Below are 24,364 nucleotides of genomic sequence, written 5' to 3' on the forward strand. Positions count from 1 at the left end.
CTGTACTGCCGGTCAGTTTTATCTCCACCGGACGATTCCATTTTTCTACACGGCGAAGGGGTATATTCGTAAAAGTATATTTTAATGTGATTTTATATAGACAAATCAATATATAGAGAACAATTGTATAGTTGTATTCTTGTAAGATACTGCATCCAAAACCATAAAAAGGCACAAAACCTAGCTGTTTAGAGTTGCAAATGAAAGCAGTTGGTTTTTACCATAGCAAATGAATTCCATTCACAAACAACGCGAGACGAGAGGAAATGTGAGTTTACTATCAACCGTAAAACGAACGGTGGTTTGCTTATTTATTTATTTTTAATAATGTCGCATCCGTTTTACTAATCTCGGTTTATCGTTGTTTTTGTCTTCAAGGTGTCCCAGTTTAAACACGGATTTCACTCAGAGTGTAGAATCCGTCATTTAGCACTAGGTATCGTGGGTAACCCTTCGGGGACACACATTGTATTAAATCAATAAATTGGGTCCAGTTTGACAAGTTTCTGAACGATTGAGTGTGAGCGTGTTTTATAAGAAGAAATTTGTGGCAATCAAAAGTTTTATCGTCACGAACAGGATTCGAACCTGTGCGGGGAAACCCCATTGGATTTCGAGTCCAACGCCTTAACCTCTCGGCCACCGTGACTATACAATCTGGTCCCACATATCTTTTTCACTATAAACATAAGCACTGCCGAGCGTTTACGTTACATATATATTTGGCTGAATTGTGCAAACAAACAGTTGCGTTTCCTACCGTGCTACTTACTACTGTGCAGTGAACGAGAAGAAGGATGGGGCGGTGGAAGAAGCGCAGGGTGTTTGCTTGATTTCGGACATAGGAGGGAGACAAACACCATCAAAACACCCCGCTCGCTCGCTCACAAACGTCGGAGAAATAAAGCTCATTAGACGTTTTAACGATGTACGCAAAAGAGCTGCGTAAAATATAGTGATCTTAAATAAGTTTTTTCTTGTGGATTTTATAAACGTTGTATCGGACAGTAATAAAAGTAAGGTTACGACTGCTGTGGAAATTTCCTTCCAAAGTTTATTGTTGGCAAAGGAAATGCCGGTATCGATGTCCTCTTATTAACAGGAAGATTCCCTCACTTTATTGGTAGAAATCAAAATTAAAATCAAAAGGGTTTTTATTGCGAATCGCTTCTACAGAACATTTTGGTTAGTCTCCGTTTTAATTGGATTAAACTGTGTTAAAGGAATAATGTGATCTTATGTTACTGTGCAATCCAAATTAATGGAAATTTGTATTTCTACAGTATCTGATTACTGATCTTGCTACTCAGTGCTAGTGTATATAAAGTCAATGGTTAATATATAAAGTCAATAGTTAGTGCTAGGGATCGGGGGTTAAGGTTGGTCTAAGGTGCTGCGCAACATTAAACCACAACCAACCTGGATTTTGTTGTTTATATAGAATGAGAATGAATAATCTGATCTAATCTCTGTATCATGAATCCACACTGTGTAAATAAGGGTTGAGTAACCTCGCCACTCCTTTCAGATATGGGTGATACACAGCCCTGCCTGCTCTAAAGTGTACTAGATTCCAGCCCTATGACAAAACTAAACAACCATACAGCCCTGTCAGCAACAAGCTTAACTAGCCTACATGTTTTCTACGCAATTTTAGGTCAAAGGTATTGAATTAAAGGAGACTTACTACTAGGACTCTACTAGCTTTGTAGGATTCACATTTCACAATAATGCATATTCATCTTATACTGGGTCATATGGAGGCCCTTAATACATTCTCTCGCTGAAAAGGGTAGCTTGCTTCTGAATGGCCATCTCCAGGTGGTTTGAAAAGCAACTTTAAGCCTGAGCTATCTATAAACATTTAGGAATACTTGCTTTTAATGACCTCATACAGATCTAAGAGCAAGGATTACTTGTACACACTGCATACCTCATTATTTACAACTATAGTCGTATTTTATATGTGCATTCACACAAGTTTGACAGAAAAACAAGGAAAAGCACAATAGATAATCTTTACCTACCTCTATGTAAGATCTACACCATTATCGTGTTTAACCTTAACATAGATTAAAAGAAAACAAACAAAACAATTTCAGTGTTATAAAATGTTTATTAATGTATACAATACTAAAGTCTGCAAAGGAAAGGTCAGCATGTTTACAAGATTGGTGAGGGGAGCACATTTAAGCCCTCAAGTGATGAGTAATCTTCTGCCATGAAGGAAACTTCTTTGGTTTAAGTGGTTATCTAAGTCAGCCGGCTAAGAAGCAAAAACAAAGATTATGTTAAACACAAGATCACTACCTGACAGTGCTCAAAGTGTGTAGCACACCGTGGTCCTCATAACTCGTAGATTTAACAATGCAAAGAACGAAAAGAAGACTTTTGAACAAATACACATTGTATACATTTATTTTTTAGCAGACCAGATATCACCAAGTAGCACATTTGCATGAATAAGCAGAAAGTACACATACACCTAGTGTTCAATCCATTTTCATCTTGGGTGATTTATATGAAAAATGTAAATGAAAAGCAAAGGTTAAACACACTCAAGTTGTTCAAAAGGATACATATCAAATTGCTTTACGCATTTATTCTTAACAGATCTTATTCAATAAACGTGCAGAGTATTGCTGTAACACACAAAGCACTTTCTTTTTCTCCAAATACTGTAATACCAAAATGTGCTGTGTTTGCAGGGACTGTTATTTGGCTTTGAATTTTAGTGAAAGATAAAATTCTTTACTTTTACTTCAACCTACAAACCGTTTTGACGGAAAAAAAAAAAAAAAAGCTCTGAAATGCAAGCAAGCTGCAGAGGCCATTTATAAAAACAGAGCCATGAATACCCTTAGATTACTGCTTAAACATAGTAACAACAATAGTTAAACAGCATATTTAACAATTAACATACTTTATTTGTTTAGTTGTATTTCAACAGTGGATAGTAGGTTTTCCCCCACGTGGTGTAAACATACAACACAGTCTATACAGCTTTGCTGTAGTAAATTCTCTATTTAATCTGATATATACATAAGATTTTTTATATTGCTGTTCATTTCCCATGTTAAATATTCCCATTGATTTTCCACAAATGAAGCTAAAACAATACATATGTTCCTGCATAAAACATACTGACTGAATACAAGTGTAAGAACTTCTTTTTTTTTAAATTTGTTTTTATTTTTAAAATGTGGCACATATATGAAGCGAGTCACCTGAATGATAATCTTAAGCTCAACTATTATTATAATTAGGAATGTGTCCACACTTTTAATAAATTGATCTTTAATGTATAGTTTAGATTTTATTTTTTGACTTAAGACTAAAGCATTATTACTCACTTCAATCAGAAGCAGTGTAACACATCTGGTTCCCACAGTTTAAACACAATCCTACTAAGATGCACATACTGTTGCTCAAAGGCAACTTTAGCATCTTTCCCAACAGCTCAAGTTCTATCCTAGACATCTCACCTCGCCCTCCACTATGAGCTCATGCCCAGGAGCCTCTGCCGGGGCATAATACCTGTGGCTCCACGTACGCTGTTCCTCTCTCTGCACTCCCAATAAGGAGGCCAAGGGCATGAAAAATGGGCTGAGAAAGAGTCATCCGTCAAACCTAGGAATGCTGCCTTCTGCCTTTATCCACTTCTGTGACCTCTCTGGATCCACTGCACTTGGTTGGGCTTGCTAAATTATTTTTAGGAAGTCATGGCATTGGACAGCTTGGGAAAAGCTCCAAGGAAGAGCAACAAGAGAAGGGTCACTTTACAGGAACTTGAAGGAATGACTTTCAAACACAAAGTTGATGTTTGCACCTCCTTTAAAATGTCTCATGGAGTTAATTTCAAAAAATTAAAAACTCCACGGAATTTCCGGCATGGTTTACTATCACTCTTATATACAAAAAGCATAGTAATCCAAGCCTACTGGGGAGCAGTTCCTTATACCAGCTGGTGCATGATAAAGACACTGCAGGTGAATGTCTGTGCAGCAACAAGACAGACGGGCTTTAGTGATGAAACAGTGTTTACATTTTAAACATATGAATCCCAGTAAACATTTCACCATGAAAGTTAGGAACGCCTTCAAGACAAACACTTTAGAATCACCCAAGTATCACATAATGACAGAAATCTCACAGATACATTTAATTTATGTACTGAAGGCAGTTATCGCATAGCAGTGTGCCTCACATAGAAAAATATAATCATTTCTCCAAAAGAGACACTTAGTATCTCAGTATTAAAACGATGTCTTCTACATTTCAAGCAGCTTCTATACTGCAGTCGTATGCTTTATTTGCATCAGCGTGACTGAACTCAAACTTAATTCAACCATAATAACCACAATTTTTTAAGGATGTTCTGAGGGTTTTAAAATGTATCTATTACATTTCATTTCTATGTGATGCAACAGATAATTGTTAGAAGTCAAATGGCAGCAGTATGTAATTCAAATAGTGTTTCAGATAGTCAATGTTTAAATTGTTAGGAATGACGAAAGTGGATCTCACTATGGGACTATATGCAATGCGTAAAACCCGAAGTGAAGGACAAGAGGCAAGACACAACCACCTGTTAGTCTACATCAGGTCAGCATAGGCCTAAGATTTCAGTGAACAAGCTCTAGTCCACTACTTAAAAAAAACAAAACAAACAAAAAAAACCCACCCCAAGACCTTTTCACTAAAAAATGCTGAAAAGTCCCATTCCAACTATTGCACAACCTGGCAACACACTGCCTCACCAGGCTGTGGGCAGAACCACGGTTGGCAAAGATTTACTATTTTTCACAAAAACACAAAGAACAAAAGAAGCTATCTGTCAGTGAGGAAGAGCGGGCCAGGAGCAGACAAACACAGCAGGAGGGAGGTATTTGGTCCCGTGCCCAGGAGATGTGCACCTATTGAAGTGGTAGGCATCAGCTGAAGAGAGTAAATTCTGCAACGTTGCCTTATTTGGACAACTTAACTACAGAGTTCATGGAGCAGTTGCACTAGAAGCTTCAATCTGAACTCTTCACAACAAGTACTGTCCGGGGTTGCTGACCACATCAGGGTTTTTAGACTTTTCTGGTGATAATTAAAGGTAGTGTTGTGGGAAAGGTTTGGGGGTGGACTACCTCGAGAGGTCGAGAGGACATTTCTAGTGTAAATAGGTGCTAAAGACGAGAACATGAGACAGTTTGCGGTGGAGGGATAATTTGTGCCTGCTGTGTGCTCAGCAATCGGAGAAAGAAAAGAATAAACGGGCAACTAGAGCTTGTGATCAAAATTCAATCAGATTAAGAAACTTGCTCCAGAGCAACTGCCGCTGCGGTAATCTGGGTATCTGCTGCCGTCTCAACAGGAGTTTTCTGTTCCTCTTTTTTTTCTTCTTCTTCTTCATCCTCTTCATCATCCACACCAAGATCATCTTGCTCTGGAAGTGCCAGACCAGCAACATGATCACCATTAATCTCACTTGATGCTTTTCCATTGAACTCTGCCTTCAAGCTTTCTGGGCTGGAAGGGCTTAGCATCTCCTCCACAACCCCCTCATGGGTATGCACTTCTGCCCGGTTGAGCTTGGCATCCATGCTTCCCAAAGGAGGAATCTCTACGTGGGCTCCTCCTATAGACTTGGGCACATCTTGTGAAGGAGACTCCCCGTCTCTGACCTTCTTGACATTGAAGGTCATGGGAGACACCTTAAAAGAGGAGCTCTTGGCAGTTGGGCTCTTGGGGTGGTTAGGGGTGAAGCTCTTCTTGATCTTCTCACGTTTCTCTGGTGGCACAATCTTGGTGGTGATCTGGCTCATCTTTTTTTCGATGCTCTGGCGTGAGAAGGCCTTCTTGAGGCTGTCGACCTTTTTCAGGCTGGACCGTTTGAACCTGTCAGACCTTCTCTCATAAAATACGGAAGTGGCCCCTAAACCTTCACAATCCAGACTATCTTGTTCCTCGTGTGTTGGAAGCTCATCGTCGGAGGACAGGTTAACGCTCTGGAGGACCTCATCTTGGGTATGGATGCCATCAGTGGAGCCTGTAACAGATGGAGCAGGCCGGGTGGATTCTGCATCATACTGGCTTGGTTGTGGGGTCTTGAGGGAGTCCTTGACTGACACAGTGGTAGGGATCTCATTGTCTTCCTGGTGGAGAAACAGAAGGATAGAAAGAAGTTTATCAAGAGGGCAATCATTTTGATGAGTAAAAGAAAACTATGAACAAGGGCAAGTCTGACAAGCAATGCGCTAATGCTGTCTGGATTGGCTATGGCTGGTTTATACTTAAATCTACTGATGATTGCTACCACAGTCTACATCCTGACAATTTAAGTACAGAAGGTGTGCTTCAAACTGCACTTTCAAGCACACATTACTGTGTACTTTTTGGTTAAGCACAGTTGTTTCTGATTCATCGGAAACTGACGTCTGTGTTTAATATTCTCAGCCTGCTGAGGACTGAAGAAACGAGTCTCTGCATGCCTCCCAGATTTTCTCCTCAAGGTGCCTGAGGAATTCCACCTGTTTCTTTGCAGCAGTCAAACACTTCATACTGTCTTTTATACCGCCGACCTCCCCATCCATAAACATACCGATAACCACTAACCCGGTAAAATAAGAAGCAATCGTTTCCATATGCAGACATTCATTTTGTTCAACTCTCTTTTTCTATGAGCTCCCCCGCCTCCGTTTGACTTCGTCCCCACCCATCTGTGCACAAACACGCTATCACACACATACACAGCCAATGTTCTCCTCCACTGGGGATTTATGAGCCTCAGTGCCCCCCAACCCCTGCCCCTATCCTTTCACACCCAGGAGTGAGTGCAGAGTGAAGGTGAAGCTTCAGTGGTTGACATACCCCACTACACATTTGAAATGCTCATAAACAAACCCTCCCTGGAAGAGCCTAAATATCGCCACTGTATTCTCATCTTTGAGCTAATTTAATGTAGCACAGTGTGAAGTTTGAAATGCATTTTAATGCTTTACAGTCCATAACACATGATGTATGAGCTGACTGACTAAATTAACTTCTATAATTTCTTGAAGCAGACCCATTATGGTTTTGAGTGCTTTTCTTTATTTTGTGACACACGCACACACACACACACACACACACACACACACACACACACACACACACACACACACACACACACACACACACACACCCTCTGAGCCAAACCCTCAGGTTTCAGAGTGTTCTGAACATATTTTAAGACACCCTTTTCTGCTCCTCAATCTGTATGATGTCAGAGTGGATGTTCCTTATATGGTAATTTCAGCCACATGAAGCCCCTCCCACGTTCTGCTCAAAGGACGCAATTACGTGTACATTAAGTTGATCGATTTCTTTGAATATGTGAACTTTGTGGGAAATCTGTCACTGTAATGTGAGGTCACAGATCAATAGTGGAGGAGCACATTTTTGAGATCTTTAACATCTACATATATCAGTTATAATAACCAGTAAAGGTGCCATTAACCTTTATAGCTGACTAAAAGTAAAGCTGAACTAAGCCAAAAATAAAACTCTGGCTAGAAAAAAAAAAAAAACTTACAATATTAAATACAATAAAGATCTCTTTCTAGTCTTTGTCGGTTTTGGTCATTTCTTTTCCAAAAGAAAGAAAGAAAGAAAAAAAAAAAATTAAAAAAAAAAGGGCCCGAGGAGACCTTGACAAATCTTTTTTTATTGCAACTAGGGTGACTCAATAAAAAGACAAGACTGTCAGTCAAGTATTTGTGTTGCAGTTCCTCTTCTGAGCTTCTTGAACATTGCCCACTGCCAAATACCACTCATATTATCATAAAAAACGAAACCACTAGCTTTATATTTGCATCTTGCACGTAAGAAAGAGTCTTCATTCAAATATGACTACACTTTAAAGAATGCATAGTAGCTCTTGGGTATTATGAGAACGCTTAAAGCATCAGGATGGTTTGTTGTTGAATGCCACCATGCATCTTTCTTGGAGTGGACTGGGCCAACCACACTGGAACAAGGCCAACAACAAGGTCTTTGAAATGCCTAAAACGTGCCCCATTCTGTACAATTCTGTAGCCCTTTTGTTGATGCATAAAAAAGATGCAAAATGATAATAATTATAAAATGAGTCATGATATAAATAAATTTTGCCTTAATTAAAAAGCCCAATCAGTTGCAACAATATAAATTACTGTGATTGCAGTGTTTGTATGCAAAAGATTTAACTCTTTATTTGCAAGAAAACATCCTCACATTTTCAATGTCATTTCTGAATTCGTCTGATCTTCTGCACAAACTCAACCAAACTGGGTGACATGAAATCTGAAATACTCCAAAACACACCATTTGCCGCATGCTCGTAATTTCCCAATGTTTAAAATGTATATGGCCCATTTCTAAACGTATTCATGCTCTGCTGTCATTTATTGCATCCTTTGTGGGAAGGAAAGTGAATTTCATGAAGCCTTAGTGAATTCTTTCAGCTGTTTATCTGTCATGCCATAGCAGATAAGCATCAATCTCTGTCATCGGTAGATGACAACTTCTTTAGGAATAGGCAGATAGCGGCCGGTCAACGATATAGCAGTGTTCACCTGAACTGTACATTCCGAAAAAATGAAGACAGGCTATGTTCTGCTGCCGTAGCTTTTCCGAGCACCTAAACTACAACTTATGTAAAGCTTTTGTGAAATGGTAAGTAATGCCCTCCTGTTTTTAACCACCTTGCAGATGCCTGATATCTCCAGCTTCATCTGAAACATGCAGCTGTGATTCGCAGTTGAGGTGTGCCAAGCCAATAAATCTGTCAGCATGTTATATAAAGCACAACACCCAGAAAACCCAGGGACACATTTTTTAAGGTGAAGGAAAAGAACAATGCATGTTTTACAGCTTCAGAATATAAAATGCAATATAGACAGAGTAAAGTTGATAAAGCAGATTCATTTCAGAAGTGCAAGCCAGTTACAACAGCTTCCAGAAATCATATGGCAATTTCTAAAGAAATTACACCTCATGAAATTTCTTTCTGGGATGTTTCTAAGAAATACAAAATCTCAAAGAAATCATGATCTGAGAATGTAGAAAGTCTTTATTCACCACCAACCAGTGTTAGGTGTAACCCTTCACAAAACACTGTTATTCTACATAATAGTTATGGTTACTTTTTAAATGCTAGTAATTATTTGCAAGTAAGGTGTCACTCTGAGGAAAATAACAAGCTTGACGCTGGTTATGTGGTGCAGAAAATGCTACAAATATCAACTTACTATGCAATGGGGTAAAGTCAGTAGACTCAGAGTTAAATATACAGTAGAGTAGATAACCTGCTGGCTGTGTAACCAACCTGTGCAAGAAAAATGCACTTGGGTGTTTACTTTTCATCACGCAACTAACCAGTTACTTATCGATATGTAATGCTGTAATTTTAAAAATTACATTTTAATAGAAGAATTCTTTCAATGCAACCCAAAACGTTTCTTTAAAAAACAATATCAGCCCAAAAGTGCCCTCAAAAACAAATGAGGGTTGCCATCTGTCCTACAAATTGGGAACTGTGATGCACTCTGGATTTTGGGCTTGAAATCCCCCCAAAAAAAAGACAAAGAGTGGCACCTTGGGGAACAGCTCTGGTTACCCGCTGCCTCTCAGTTGGTTTAACTGTAATCTCTCCCTTTCAGTTTTGTTCTCTGTGGCACTTCATTGTTGTTCGTGAATGGGCAGAATCTGAATGCCCTATTTTGGTGCTGGTCTGACACTGCAGGACCGCCACAGAAACATGTTCATGCAGACACAAATCAGAATAGCCAGGAGCTCTGAGGGTGACAGCTTAAACAAAAAAAAAAAAAAAAAAAAAAATCAAACACATTAGAGATTACAGAGAAATGCCAGAAATCTCACTTCTAGGAAGATGATGGTGCTCCAGGCTTTGTGCTTATCTCCTCTGTTCGTGTGTGTACACTTCAGATTGAGTTGGGCAGTTTTAATCAGCATGATGTATGAGATTTCTTAAGGGTTAAGCACCCATCTAAAATCTGACCAGCTGTGATTAGCAAAAAAATCAGAGCCAATATGGCCTCTCCTGACCCCCAGTGGAGCATTTCCTGGTAATAAACACTAATCTTCCCTGATTGTTCTGTGCAGTTAAGGTTTCTAAAGATTCAATCTTGACACCTCTGCACCAGTCTGGGCACGTCACAGACTTTGTGATTTGGCTCAAACATGTTTGGGGTAATCAGTGTGGGTGCTGAAGTGTGTGTGGGAGGCAAATTAAACACAGAGACTGAGTTCTGAGCCCACCTGTGACTAAATCTACAAGAGTTTGTTCAGTAACACTGTTATTAACTGAGACATGCATTGCTCAAAATGTATGGAGATGGCTTTAAATCCAAGAGATGTACATTGCGCTATATTTATGGGACTCTCTATAGAGAACAACAGGGTAACCAGTGCGATTGCTTAATCTAAAACAACTAAAGTTGTTATGAAGGGGTAAACTACCTATGGAGGACAATCCAGTGTTTGTGCCAGGCTATAAACATGCTTGTAGTGCTTCTAATGTAATAATTTTAACCTGGGATTTGTGGGACAATTTGTCAGCACATAAGGGTGAAGTAGCTTTTAAAGAAAGGATCTTTTTATTACTTCGTGAATCAGAAACTACCGTCTACATTTTAGGCCCTACATGTTATTTAGAAAACTTTGTGAATATAGATGGGAATAAAAGCAGAAAGTTGGGTGGATTTACACTCACTAGCCACTTCTTTACTTGCACCACTAGCACTGGGTTGGACCTCCTTTTAAAACCGCCTCAAATCTTTTTGGCACAGATTCAACAAGGTGCTGAAACATTCCTCAGAGATTCCTCAAGTCAGCAACAGCCTGTGGCATTTAGATGATCAGTTTGTACTAAGAGGCCTGACCTTACCATCTGAATGTCGCAGCAGAAATCAAGACTAATCAGACCAGGCAATGTTTTTACAATCTTCTGTTGTCCAGTTTTGGTGAGCTCGTGCAAACTGTAGCCTCTAGTCTGCATCTAGTGTGGTTTTCTGTCGTTGTAGCCCATCTGCTTCAAGATTTGACGTGTTGCGCGTTTAGAGATCCTCGTCCGCATACCTTGGTTGTAGTGAATGGTTGTTTTGAGTTACTGCTGCCTTCCTATCAGCTCAAAGCAGCTTGGACACTCTCTTCTTAAGTCTGACATCAACAAAGCATTTTGCTCAGAGAAGCTCAGTGAAATCTTTGTCTTTTTGGACCAGTCTCCAGAAATTCTGCAGATGGGTGTATGAGAAAATCCCAGCAAATCAGCAGTTTCTGAAATACTCAGACCAACCAATAACCATGGCGCATTTAACGTGATTAAAATCATCTCTCTTTCCCCATTCTGTTCAGTCTGAATTTCATCAGGTCATCTTGACCATGTCTACAGGAGCCAAGTTGCTGCCATGTGACTCGCTTATTAGACACCAGCATTCAAATGCAGATTAATGGATGTATGTAATGAAGTACCTCATAAGAGCTACCAGAGATGAAATTTGAGATATAACTTTGGTTTGTTTGGCTGCCCAAGTATATTAAAATAGTGTGATATTAGCTTGCCCTCAGATTAGCTCCCAACAGTGTTAGCAAGCAAGCAACAAACAAAATTTCCCTAAATACCATTTGACCCATGAGTGTCCTGTGTGTGTGTGTGGACCTTGCATTCTGGTACAGGGCTCTTGGGAACCCTCTTAATTAATGCACCATCTAAGCAATCGCTCATTAGCCCCCGAGAATGCGATACAGCATGTGTGTTTGAGTGTTTGTGTGCAGCCATGTAGGACGCCAACCATTATAATTAAAATATATTTGGAAGCAACCACAAAACAAAGTTAATTTAGTGTGACAGGCGGTTTACTGTACATTACAGGGCACACACTTCAAAGATATCTTGTACTAATAATTATATAATGTAGTTCAAGAGCCCATGTAACTGTTGCATGTAGGCCTGTCAAGATAATTATTTCATTGACTGAATATATGCACATGAACACATTTTTTTCTTCGTATTGTTGACCACACATTTGTTTATGTCAAATTACGAGCAGCCTTTTAGCCTACACGATGCCACAATGCACTACAGGATTTTCACCACCCTTCTACGACTTGGGGCCGCGCCTACGCGGGATGAACGGGAAAAGAACATGCCGAGACACGTTTTTCTCTCATACCTTCCCATACTGCTTATGTTTTTTCCCCTCCTTCCTTTCAGTCTTGTTTTCAGACAGCTCCTCCACAGACATGAACACCACACACCATAGTAATTCACGGAATATTGCCTATAAAACAACAACTGTGACCTTGGGCACATTTTGGATGATCCATTAGGTGATCACTTTGTACAAGTGTAGAAAGAATAGATATTCTTGTGAACTGTGGACAGATTACTAGATACTTTGCTATGACATGAGCTCATTGGTATTTTGGCTAGATGAGCTAAAGACAGAATTATCCATTATGTCATCGATTGTTTTATTGACTCTGTATTTACAGATTTACACTATTATTAGTGCAGCCTAGACTTAAAACTAGTAGTAGATTAAGAATAAAATTCTGCACGTCAGTCAACAAAACTGAAGCACAGACTCCCTGATTACATTAAAATATGTCAAAGGGCACCAATAGCACAAACAGGGTTAAATGCCAAGGGTAAGTAAGTAAGGTAAGCATGTTGACTCACTATTGAAGTCAACCTCAAGTCCTAGAGAAGCTGAAGAGACATCAAAGTAGGTGCAGTGAAGATAACACATTACCAGTACCTAAAGCTCATGTTTCTTCCCCTCCCTCTGTCAGCTGCCTATTTCTACTCAGAAAGTTGAAAAGATTGGGTTCAGAGCTCTCCACATCTCTGCTGTTTTGCATTAGAGCCAAATGAAAGAAGAAACATCATTTTGATTTTGTCTTTGTTACCTCTATCAAGGCAGCTAGGTTTTAACTGCCCAGTCAAAAAGCAGGACTCAATACATTTTGTTATCAAGGAGTGGATTAGAAGGAGTTTTTCTTAATTCAACTCTTAATTCACCACCAGAGACAACTGAACAGGCATCCACAGAGGCCCTCTATATGCAATGTTTGATAATTCACTGCTCTTTGAAAGGTTGTATTAATTCATTAACATGTCACCCATGCTACCAAACAATACGGTTTTTCCTGGGACATGTTTTTTAACAAAAGTAGCAATGGTGACAGGACAAGTTGGAGGGTAGAGTTACAATCTAATTGCAAGCATGCAACATGTTGCTAAGCTTCAAGAGTCACTTGCTGTACTCAGATAAAGAGATCAGGGTGGGGAAAGGCAGAGTTGCAACTGAGTGAAAGAAGTGAACTGGGCTCGCATTACTGGATGAGTGACTTCATGTTTACACCGCATGCACCATGACATCCTATACTGTTTCTTTTGTATCTCTTCTCTCCTCTTAGTTTACATATGCGTGCACGTGAATACAAACATCCGTTCACATATTCAGAAAGCACAGGATGGACCTCAGAGGACAAATCCAGTCTTTGGCTTTCTCGACATTCACATGAACCTCAACTGGAGTTTCTGTTTAGAACTTATTGGCAAACTTCACCATTAATAGCTCACGGAAAGAAAATAATCAGGACACCAAAGCACACAGCAATTAAATGTGTGTTTTTCTGGCTCTTCAGCTGAACGGGGTTCCACCAGGTGAGGCTGGAGCAGGTGTGCTGGTATAGTTAGTCAGGTGGCCTCCTGGGAACAGCAGCAATGAGAGGGCACAGCATCACCACCACTCACACAGAAATCTCTGTTACTCTTGTAATTTTAGAATGAGGAAATCTGGAAGTTTATTTTAAAAAGAATAAACAGACGAGAGAGCGGAATGACTCTGTGCTGCTCGCACAGAATGGACAGCTCCAGATACAGAGATTTTTTACCCCCTTTTTCGACAGTCAAAACAAAAGGTCAAATACAAAGTTGTGAAAGATTTCCATCTTCCCACTGTTTCAAAATTTGCCAATCCTCACCATCTGTACAATACCACTGTCCATTACACCACAGCCACGCTCGTCGATTCCCAGAACAATAGCAGTGTCAAGTCCACCTGGAACTCACATGATTGCGCACATTTGCAGTCACTTTCACCCCTACCCAGCTTTTTCCAAAACCTCACATCCCGTCTACCCTCCAACCCAGTGTGAATGAAGAGCCATCTGTGGACACAGGAAGGAAATGAAGAAAAGGAAATTGAATTCTACTATTCTGACTGTAATTTTACCAAGAGACCTGATAAAATACCACTGTGCTCTACACATTCACTTCTGAATGTAGAAACAAGGACTGTATTGTAGCCCGTCATTCCAAATATGTATCAATTATGACAAACATGATCATAAAAACAGAAGAAAAAAAAATCTCATCAACGACTTTGCTCCAATTTTGAATCCTGCCCCTTGGCGTAATACCCACAGAGCTTTGCAAACAACTCGGAGCATTCTTTTGCATTTGCACCCCTCCCATATCTGCCTCACCAAAAGAAAACAGCATGTTTACTGGGCCTGCGAGCTTGTGTAATTGCACAATACAATAACCAATTGAGCCACGATGTCATGCTTACGTGCTGGCAGAATGGAAGCTGTGGCAGTCTAGAGAAGCTGCCATTATTGCTGTTGACATAAATGATGATGTTGAGGAAACCTGTTGACACAACCTATTATTTACAGGACAACCGTGAGTGCACTTTGGCTGCTGATGCGCTTCATATTCTGTCACATAAGCTCTCCAGTCCTAATTAATTCACCTATGGCCTCGTATCCATTATACAAACCCATTATTGACTTGATCTCTGGAGCCTTGTCGCTTATTGTACTTCCTCTGCATCAACCAGATCCCAAAGTTTAGCACAATCTACCCAACAGAGAATGATGCAGAGTGCTAAATAATATCTTCACTAGTTTGCACTCTTGTGTTAACCCCCCTTTGCTTTTTTGTTCGAATCTCTCAAGATCCTTCTTCACACAAAGCTCATTGTGTGCGTGTGTATCAAAACCATTGTTTGATAAGGGCTGTGGGAGCATTTTTGATAAGGCTCTCTATTTGTCACAATGTTTACTCCATACAAAGGTTAAAGGGCACATGAGTCCGCAGTACAGACAGGAATGCTAACATGTCAAATTTTCACATTCCGTTTAAGAGCAGAGGAATGAGAACAAAATAGTTATTGTTGTCTCTCTTCCGGGCATGAATGTAGAGGCCTAAAAGAAGGGATTAGACAGATCACAAAAGTCAGAAACGGCAAACGACTCTTTACCCCTCAAAGGCCTACTAGGAATAACGCTACAAGCGCTTTCCTGAACTCAATTATTGGATTTGCAATGGATTTGCAATGGAAGCAAAGCTACTCTTGGAAAAAATAAATAAATCTACAGTAATGTCATCACACACACGTTTTTGCTGACATATAGTGACATGTCAAAACCTGTCAAAAAGGTGGCATTACCCTTAGTCTGTACTTAGTTCAATGTGTGGGCAGGGTGGGGCTTTACACACATTGTGAAACAGAGAGCAGAGGACACAAGTGGCAGCTTTGGCAGCCAGCCATATAAATTAAATAAGTGCACATTATTAACAAACCAAAATGTTCCGTTTCTTTTGTATTTAGTTTTTTCCCCCTCCCTTTTAATTCGATTAAGTAGAAGAGCTTCAGTCTTTCCATGTTTTACACTGATCAGCAGTTGCTGAGAAGCTTTTGCTGCACTAGCAGTGAGATTATAAGGCAGTTTCAACTCCAGTAACTTCCTCCTCACTTCAGTGGTCTCTCCTTTGCTCTACATGGACATGATAGAAGGTGATGGGCATCTTGTAACAGAGCATATCATGAAACTGACATATACACACTGAAACCAAGAGCACAAAAACTAGTGAAACTGTACACCGCACAGAAATTCAAGAAGTGCACACAATCCACTTTTTTGCCTTCAGTTTCCTGGAGGGATGTCCAACTGGGAAGATGGGGCACCCTTCTAAATCCACGGTGGTGGAAACACTGAGCTTCATTACCTTATTAATAATCTGAGATATCATGGAAAATGCTCCCGGCGCTTCCCAAATAAAGACGTGCATTGCATCATGCAATACACTGAGAGACTACTACCTTTGTTGTATGTCTGCAAGCATGACTTTACTGCAAAAATATCATAAATTAAACAGTCAGACCAGATTATCAGTCATACAGTATCAGTCAGTTGCAGATACCCATCCAGGCTCTAATGTTACCACCTCTTTTCTGCGTTATTAAAGCTGTTACAGATGCTATTTTACTCAAACATTCTGCGGTTGCAAACTTGCCTTTGCCTCGGAGGCTGAAACTGTTGAGCCGACTCGTCAAACCTGAATGTTACATCAGGAATAAAAGTAAGCACTTAAGGTAATAGATCCCCATTCTGATGCATGGGGTTTGCTCATTTACAAACTTCTGTATAATCTCCACACTTGTTCTTATACTATCATTAACTGACAATTGCAGGCCACGTATTCACTTTGCCTTTTTTTCTGACTTCCTATCATTTTTCACTCTATATTTATCCCTTACTCGCAGTTCTGCCATTTTTATTTTTTGCTGTCAGGAAAAAGCCAGAGGATTATCTGAGGAATGAACCCCAAAGGAAAAGAAAGAATGATAACAAAGCGAGAACCCATGCTGTAAACATAGTTCATTATTCAACTAGAAAGCACGCCTTAAAGGCTGCACACCCATTTGAGACTATTATCACTGAGACCAGTTTTACTCTTTAGAGTCTTGCTTCAAACAGCACTTTCTAAAAATATTCCTAACAGAAAAAAAAAATCTCACTGTAGAGGACACAAGTCATACTCGTGATCACATGATTCCTATCTAGAAATGTCAGCATTGTACATGTGGTCTAATTCAATTTACAGCCAAATGTAGCCAAAAATCTACATTTTGTGCAAAATGCATTATCACATGTTGATTCGTAAGAGGCAAAAAAACGCACACATGTAATTTGAGTCATGAGCTTTATTAATCCATTTCCTATCTGTTGAACTGGAACATGATAACAGATCTTATCTGTCAGTCACATTTAAAATCAGTTCTGTTTAAAGTAACTTTTCCACAACTGCAAAGCCACCACACCCACCTGTTGCTTAAAGAAATGGGAAAATAAGACTTTGATTTTAAATTAAACTTGTGCTCAGCTTGAGTTGCAGTGTTACTCGCTTACTGTTGAGTATGAGCATGTATTATACAATAGAACAGAATAGCTCTTTATTGCCCTTTATCATCATTGTACATGTATAACATTACTAATAAAGTCACTAATGGAGCAATTTGGAGAAGATGTATTGTATAGTTACTTGTGTATTATGTAACATTAGATTACAGCCATCATCTCCGTAAATAGCTTCAGATATTCTGCTGGTGAGCCAAGCAAAGAAGCACAATCCTCAGTATTAGTGAGCTTCTGACGAGCCTTTTTATTAAAGTGATTCTATGAAAGCACAAGAAACGTGTGTATGTAATTACAATAATTAACCATAATTATTCAGCAAAACTCATGATAGTTATACTAATCAGCCATACAGAGTCATTGTGTTGGGTTTAATATTAAAAAAAGTACAGTTAAAGGATAAACCGGAAAACTGGTTGAGAACTAAGCCAAACAATGGACGCAATACATCCAACAGCTATTTAAGCCCCATTCCTCAACCAAGTACGATTCAGAATAAAACATTAATGCAGGTTTGCAAATGGTTAACTTTAGGCCTCAGTCACAAAGGCCTACAGATGTGCTGATGATCATCTGGCAACCACCTGTTCCTAGGGAATGCCAGTGGTTGCTAGTAGTTACTAGCATGAAACTGGTTGCAAAGAGGTGTATGGTGCTGCATTGGTGGGTTGCAAGCAGAGTGGTGTGGTGGTCAGTAGTTTGCATGGAAGAAGCTTATTTATCTGCAAACACTCAAACTACTTGGTAAGAGACACTAAAACTGAAATGTGAAAAAGTAACAACATTTGTCTTCAAAGTAAAAGTTGCACGTCGGTTGTAGCACAAGGTCCAGCACATTCTTTGTGACCAATCGGCAAACGATCAGAGAATACACTTGTGCCCGGGGTGTGACGGGGGTCTACAGGGCTACCTGACTGAGGCCTTAATAAAACTAAAAGGACAAAAAATGTCATCACTTGGATCTTCCGAGATGTGGACTCATCTTGTGACTGAACGTTTGCGGTTCCATCTTCAATCTGACAAAAAGTTCTGAACTTACACTATTAGTTGCTAAGAAAGCCAAATATTACTTCAACCTCCTTTCCCTGCACTGTAGATGATTTTGTCTTTACCCATGGCTGCATAAAGTAACGTAACTAGTTACTCACTTTAACTACACCTTTGCTGTATTCAACATCTGCGGCATGTATGCACAGCAGGTCTGAATGCACTGAAACAGCTAGCACGGCTTTCAGCCATAACGTGGTGAGATCGACCACGTCAAAGAGGGAGACATACAACAAACCTCGACTGTAGCCTGCAGACAGCTTCCTGCTCCAACCTGTAAAAATACTGTGAACATACACAATACGTACTCCAGTTGCACTCAAATATCTAATTACTCTTGTTAGAAAACAGATTTTATAAGGAAAGCTAATAAGAGAGCCACCCTGAGTTCAGCTTGAAGGTTTTTTCTTGTCTGTTGTGTCACAGTTCACTTGAATATACAATTTGGGACTTGAATAAGAGTTTAAAGTTGTGCACTACAACTACTACCGTTTTGATTTTTTTCCAACCCTGCTCATTCAGCTTCTTTGAACTACCAGTACAGTTACAGTGCAGGGCTTGGAACGTTACCTGTTTTTCCTCCCTTTTAGAGAATAACAAAGCAAAAGAAAACAACCTTTTCTTCCTGTTTGGAAAGCTGAGATTAAGTCACAACCTTGTGTCGCTGTATAAAGGCTCCAAATCAACCGGTAGCAAAGCAAACAAAATGAAAATGACAAACTCTAAACCAATCAATCAAATGGTAAAAGGTGGTAAAGAGGTTTCTAGCCGATGCGAAAAGAGTGAATATAACTACATGAACGTTTTGTCCAGTTGACAGCAGCAAAACACAGTAAGTGTGTTTATTCTGGCCTGAGAGCCTGTTTGTCTTTCCTCGCAGAGCGATATGAAGGTTCTTTGATAGGTCATGTAAGTGTGACGGTGTGAGAGACGGGGCTTCTGTTGCTCCCACTGGTTCTCTGCGATTAGCGATCCTGCAAACCCAGACAATCGCCGAACATCCCCTTTCCCATCCCTTCGAGGAAAGAAGCACAGCTGTACTCTCGCTGCTAAATATACAGCAAAGCTCTGCACACATGCAAAGTGACAGAACAAATAAAACCCTCACGCCGCTCAAATTCAATTTGCCACAGAGGTTGACGTGGTTGTTGCAAGGCTATTCCACAGTGAAATAAACACAGATGGGAGCGTTATGATCTACTTAGAATAAATGACTTTTCTGTCGCAGCAAATTAAATTCCAAATACAGCGCGTTTCATGTAGCGTGCCACAGAGATGCAAATTCAGATAAGCTATAAGATCTCCAAGACCCCTCAGGTAATGAGCCTTTGAAGCGCGCCTATGTGACGAATAATAGGAAAAGAAATTTTTGCGATCCAACGTTTTACCTCTCCAAAGAGAAATTACCAAAACAGTCTTGACACTGTACACAGCGGAATCTCTGATGACTTGGAACTCTGTCTGTTTTGCGTGTGTGCATGTGTGTGCGCACACAGCAACAAAAGGCCTGGAGATGGGAGGGCGGTGCGGAGACAGGAAAAGCACTGATGCACAAAACAAACAAAGCCCAAGCAGCAGTAATTAAGACCTCGTTAGTCCTCGTTATGCGCAGGAATGCAGCAGAAATCGCTGCCATTTCTGACCGACCGCGACCAAAGCTAGTATGGGACCCCTGCTCCGTGCAACTGAGGGCATTTAACCAACAGCCCTCTGTGTTTCCGCCTCATCTAGCACGTACAGGGTTTTGGATCAATTCTGCAGAGCAGGGAGGTGAATAGAAGAAAGTTTGGCTCTAGTGTGGGCGGCAAAATATCAAAGAGCAGCGTGAGACGTGTGGCATGTGCTTTAGCGAAGTTTCAGGGAACCAGGACAGGTGGTTTGACCAGAGAGAGAGAAGGGGGAAAAAAAGGTGGATTTAGTTTAAAAAACAGAAACCGGGAGTGAAACAGAGCAGATAAAAAGATACCAGACAAAAAACAGAGTACAGCACTAGATGGAGAAAATATGGACCTACTGGTACCAAATAAGAGAGATTAGGAGAGGTGTAAAGCGATGGAAGAGTCAAAACAGGTGAAGGAAGAAGGGCTGCATTTAACTTCTTTTACTACCCACTCCCCTGGGGGCACTCTGAGTGTCATTTACAAGCTCTGGAGCTGTATACACCTGACCCAACATATCAGCATGACATCCACTGGGCAAGTTGCAAGAATGCACATGTTTTGCACACACGCCCTTAAGGTCATTCCTAGTCTTTCTACACCCATCTGCAAACACTCCACCTCTTAGCCTGACGTGAAATTGGGGGGAAAATGAAGGAACATTTTAAGCAGAACCCAAAATAACAACAGAAACTCTACTCGTGCTCATTTATATGCTGCTTAGGTGAGAGAAACTCGAGCACATGCAATTTGACGGTGCATCGAAAGCCAGCAGCACTGTCCACTCTCATTATCTCCAAAGCAACAAGTCACTCCCTTCTAGCACATACATACTAAACGATCTTGGCACCTGCTGCGTTTGAACAACAGAGCCTCAGTACCTGGGAAACCAGATAACAACAGCGGTTAAAAGCTTGCCGAGGCTCTGGCTGTGTCAACAGTGCCCCCTCCCACCACCCCCCCCTTTTCACTACCTGGGCACAAACTAGTACACACATGCTCACAGGTACCCACGCACACGTGAAAAACCATGCACGAAGACTCCCACAGCCACGCGGCAATCATCAGTCGGCGCAACAATGTATGGAAAACAATTTTCAGTTCTTTTAATGTTCCTTGATAAGTGAGGGACGGTTTAGGTGAAGAACCATTAATCATAGTTTTCACTCGAAACCATCTCCTGGAATTACAGAAAGTGGAGAACTTTTTTTCCTTGCCTGAGTACAGGTGTGATATGGCAGTAAAAGTGGGAAATCTATCCAAAGAAACCACTTGTCTCTCTGAATTATGACTGTGGGGTGTAAACAGATCCACTTAAAGTCAGAGTCTGAGCCCTCCTCTATTATCCTGTGCAGCTCCATTCCCAGACACACCCTTCTCCTCACAAACAGGACTCAAATGTACTCGAAAGGGCCTCAACTCATAAATAATCTGATTATATTTTGCGTTGGTTTTTCGCTCAGACTTCTTTTAATGTGCACACGTGTTTGTTTAAAAGCCTGCTCCGCAAGTTTTGCAGAGCTGAAAATGAAAATGTCGCAAATCACTTACGACTCGTCACGTGTCAGTGCCAACCAGGCACATGGCGAGTGTGCACACAACCAAACACACCCAAAACTGCAGTCAAATGTAAATGCAAATAAAGCCAACACACACAAGTTCACTCATCTACCTTAAAGCAGTAGTCCAACCATTGAACACTGAGTTTTAAACAATTTAAAAGGTTACTCGAGTTACACTGAAGATGTTCTCATTTTTTCCCTCCGTTTTCCTTCTAGGAGCAGGTCTCACCACTCTGCCGCCATCTTGAAATGCATCCAGACACTTGTTTGGGCAGTTATTTTGGAATATTACCAGGTCATAAAAATGGCACGCATAGGAACCACAAATTTGTCAAATCTGATAAATAGTGCTTAGAAATCTGCCGACTTTACCCCCAAAATAAAGGTTATAAAAATGATTTTTTCCCCTCCTTTTGACATTTTCCTTCCAAACCATCTGTGTTGTTGCTGAATTCATGATGCGTTTAGTGCTACGTCTCCCTGCCTGATCATGTCTCTGTTTGTAACGCCATATTTTGCTCTGCTTCAGATACTGTTTTAAACCCAGGTGAAGGGACCGTGCTGACGTCACTATAACGCCACCAGCGTTACATTTTCAGAGTGTGCAGTATTCCAGCTCATGCAACTAAATTAACTGTCTGGCTGCGTTTACAGACTTGGACTTAGAGTTTGTGAATAAAACGAGTAGTGATGGGATTTCCGGCTCTTTTTAGAGATCCGGCTCTTTCGGTTCGGCTCACTAAAAAGAGCCGGCTCTTTCGGCTCCGAACCGGCTCTTCAGGTTGTTTTGTTGCTTTAATTAATTTATTATTAACAATAATATAAAATTATGCACAAAAGGAATTACTAACATAAAAACAAGTGGTTTTATTTATATATAAATATATGCGGTGGCCCCTAGAGACAAAACACGTACAAACTCCAAAACACATTTCTAGCATGAACTGAACTTCCAAAGCAGAGCTACTAGATCACTTAAATTACACAATTGAAAGCATGTGTGTATTGTTTGTGTATTTATACACAGGCACTCATATATATATTCAAATAATTTAAAAAAAAGTTCATTTACCTGTTATTACCACACACCAAATCCGGTCGTTGGTACTTGCTGGCTTGTGTAGCCACAAGATAACAAAGGCTCAACACTGCGCCCAGCATCCTGGAGCACTTCTGTTGTCTTTTGTACGTGTTTTGAGTTTTTATGTGCTTCTGAGTTTTTATATGCTTCTGAGTTTTTAAGTGCTTCGGAGTTTGTACGTGTTTTTACGTGTTTTGGAGTTTGTACGTGTTTTTACATGTTTTGGAGTTTGTACATGCTTCAGAGTTCGTACGTGATTTGAAGTTTGTATGTGCTTTGTCTCTAGGGGCCACCGTAAATATACTTTTATTTATTCACTCCACATAAAATGTAATAAATAAATCATATAATACAAAAATCAACTATTCACATTTCAAGTTTTAACTATTTAAATTTTCAGCTTTTTCCTTTCACAAATTTAAAGTGAAAAGAACACAAAACACTGCAAACCACAACACAATTAAATATAAATTATAATATGAAAACTAAAAGAACATGCATATTCTCTGTCATATGGACCTGCATGAATAAACTTTCTCAATCCTTTATCATCTGCAACCGAAAATAGTTGTGGATGATTACTATACCTTTCTAATGTTGTTGTCCCTGCCTCTCTTTCTCTCTCTCTGGCTCTGTTCCTGTGCTACTGAGTGTAACTACCGCCCCTCCCCCCTCTGCCCAGCATAAAGCACAAGGCTCGCGTGCAGAGTGAAGCGGAAAAAAAGTGCGAGAGAGAGGCTGAGAGAAAGAAAAAAAAAAAGAAAACCCACGTGACGGCTCGCGATAAGGAGCCGGCTCGCGTCGTTCACGTCAAAGAGCCGGCTCTAAGAGCCATTTCGTTCGCGAACGACCCATCACTAAAAACGAGCTTCATATAAAAACTCGGGGGACTGCACCTTTAAAATTAGCACAAAGGGGCGTTTATTCTGGCTGGAATGCTGTCTGTGCGTCTTGGACACAACGTTAGTGTTTCTTTGTGCTTCCCTTACCTGGAAGATGAGCACTTTGAAGTGGTTCCTCTTCAGCAGGTGGCTGTGGTTGTTCTCCAGCTTCTTCACCTGCACCGCCTGCTTGTCCAGGCGCACCCTCACTTCCTTCAAGTGCCCGCTGGTTTTGCGAGAGCGCTCCAGCAGCTTGTCCACGTTTAAGGCGGTGGTGAGGTGGTTCTTGGTCAAGCGGGTCACGTCGCCCTGCACGCTCTGCACCGCGTTCTCCAGGTCGGCCTGCCGCTGCTCCATCCGCTGCTGGTTGTCCTGCACCGCCTCCATCATGTTTACCAGCTTGTCCAGCAGCGCCACCACCGTTATTGCGCTCACCTGTCCGCGGTCCACCGGGCTCCCAGGGGCGACCGCGCCCGGGCTGGTTGGCATTTTAAAGCCGAACCTGGAGAGGGTACCGGTCGGGGTCGGAGAGGACGAGGTGGGCGGGGAGGACGCCGGGCAGAAGCTCGGGATGAGGACCTCCGGGTTCTCGGACTGCTGGCTGCTCTCGGGCTGGGGGCTGCCCTCGGGCTGCGGGATGGTGTGGGTGCTGCCAGAGGCGCTGCTGCTGGGCTCGGCGTGGGGCGCTTCTTCTTCCATGGCTCACGGGTGGTCGTGTGTCCCGCAGTGACTGCGTGTCTTAGAGGCACACGGGAAAGTTTTGCAGACTCTCGGATGCTGCTGCTGCTGCTGCCACTTGTTGCAACTGGAGAGAGGTGTAAACTAATTCCTGCACTTTTCTCGGCCTCCACGCCCCTTTGCCTCTTTCTCTCTGCACCCCACACACGCACAAAC

The 24,364-nt window shown here is 41.0% G+C and overlaps 1 protein-coding gene and 1 non-coding gene across 2 annotated transcripts; both read right to left on the bottom strand.

Moving 5' to 3' along the window:
• Window positions 1–567: 567 nt before the first annotated feature.
• Window positions 568–649, bottom strand: trnas-cga (transfer RNA serine (anticodon CGA)). Its single transcript has one exon. It is a non-coding gene; the product is annotated as a tRNA-Ser (tRNA).
• Window positions 650–2,737: 2,088 nt separating this feature from the next.
• On the bottom strand, window positions 2,738–24,364 carry LOC146651572 (caveolae-associated protein 2-like). The gene is made up of 2 exons (XM_085384909.1): window positions 23,579–24,364; window positions 2,738–6,143 (listed from the first exon to the last, which is right to left on the bottom strand). Exons 1-2 carry the CDS (start codon window positions 24,167–24,169, stop codon window positions 5,298–5,300), a joined length of 1,437 nt encoding a protein of 478 aa, XP_085241035.1. The 5' UTR covers window positions 24,170–24,364; the 3' UTR covers window positions 2,738–5,297.

Source organism: Rhamphochromis longiceps, linkage group LG16, assembly GCF_057381845.1.
Source record: "Rhamphochromis longiceps isolate RC_006_pf linkage group LG16, R_longiceps_female_GT1.1, whole genome shotgun sequence".
NCBI lineage: Eukaryota > Metazoa > Chordata > Actinopteri > Cichliformes > Cichlidae > Rhamphochromis > Rhamphochromis longiceps.

Bases quoted from the DNA above. Each gene is read 5' to 3' on its own strand.
- LOC146651572 (XM_085384909.1), bottom strand. From the start codon at position 24,169: ATGGAAGAAGAAGCGCCCCACGCCGAGCCCAGCAGCAGCGCCTCTGGC. The intron at 6,144-23,578 runs GTAAGGGAAGCA...TTTCTCCACCAG, and splicing joins TCAAAGTGCTCATCTTCCAG to GAAGACAATGAGATCCCTAC.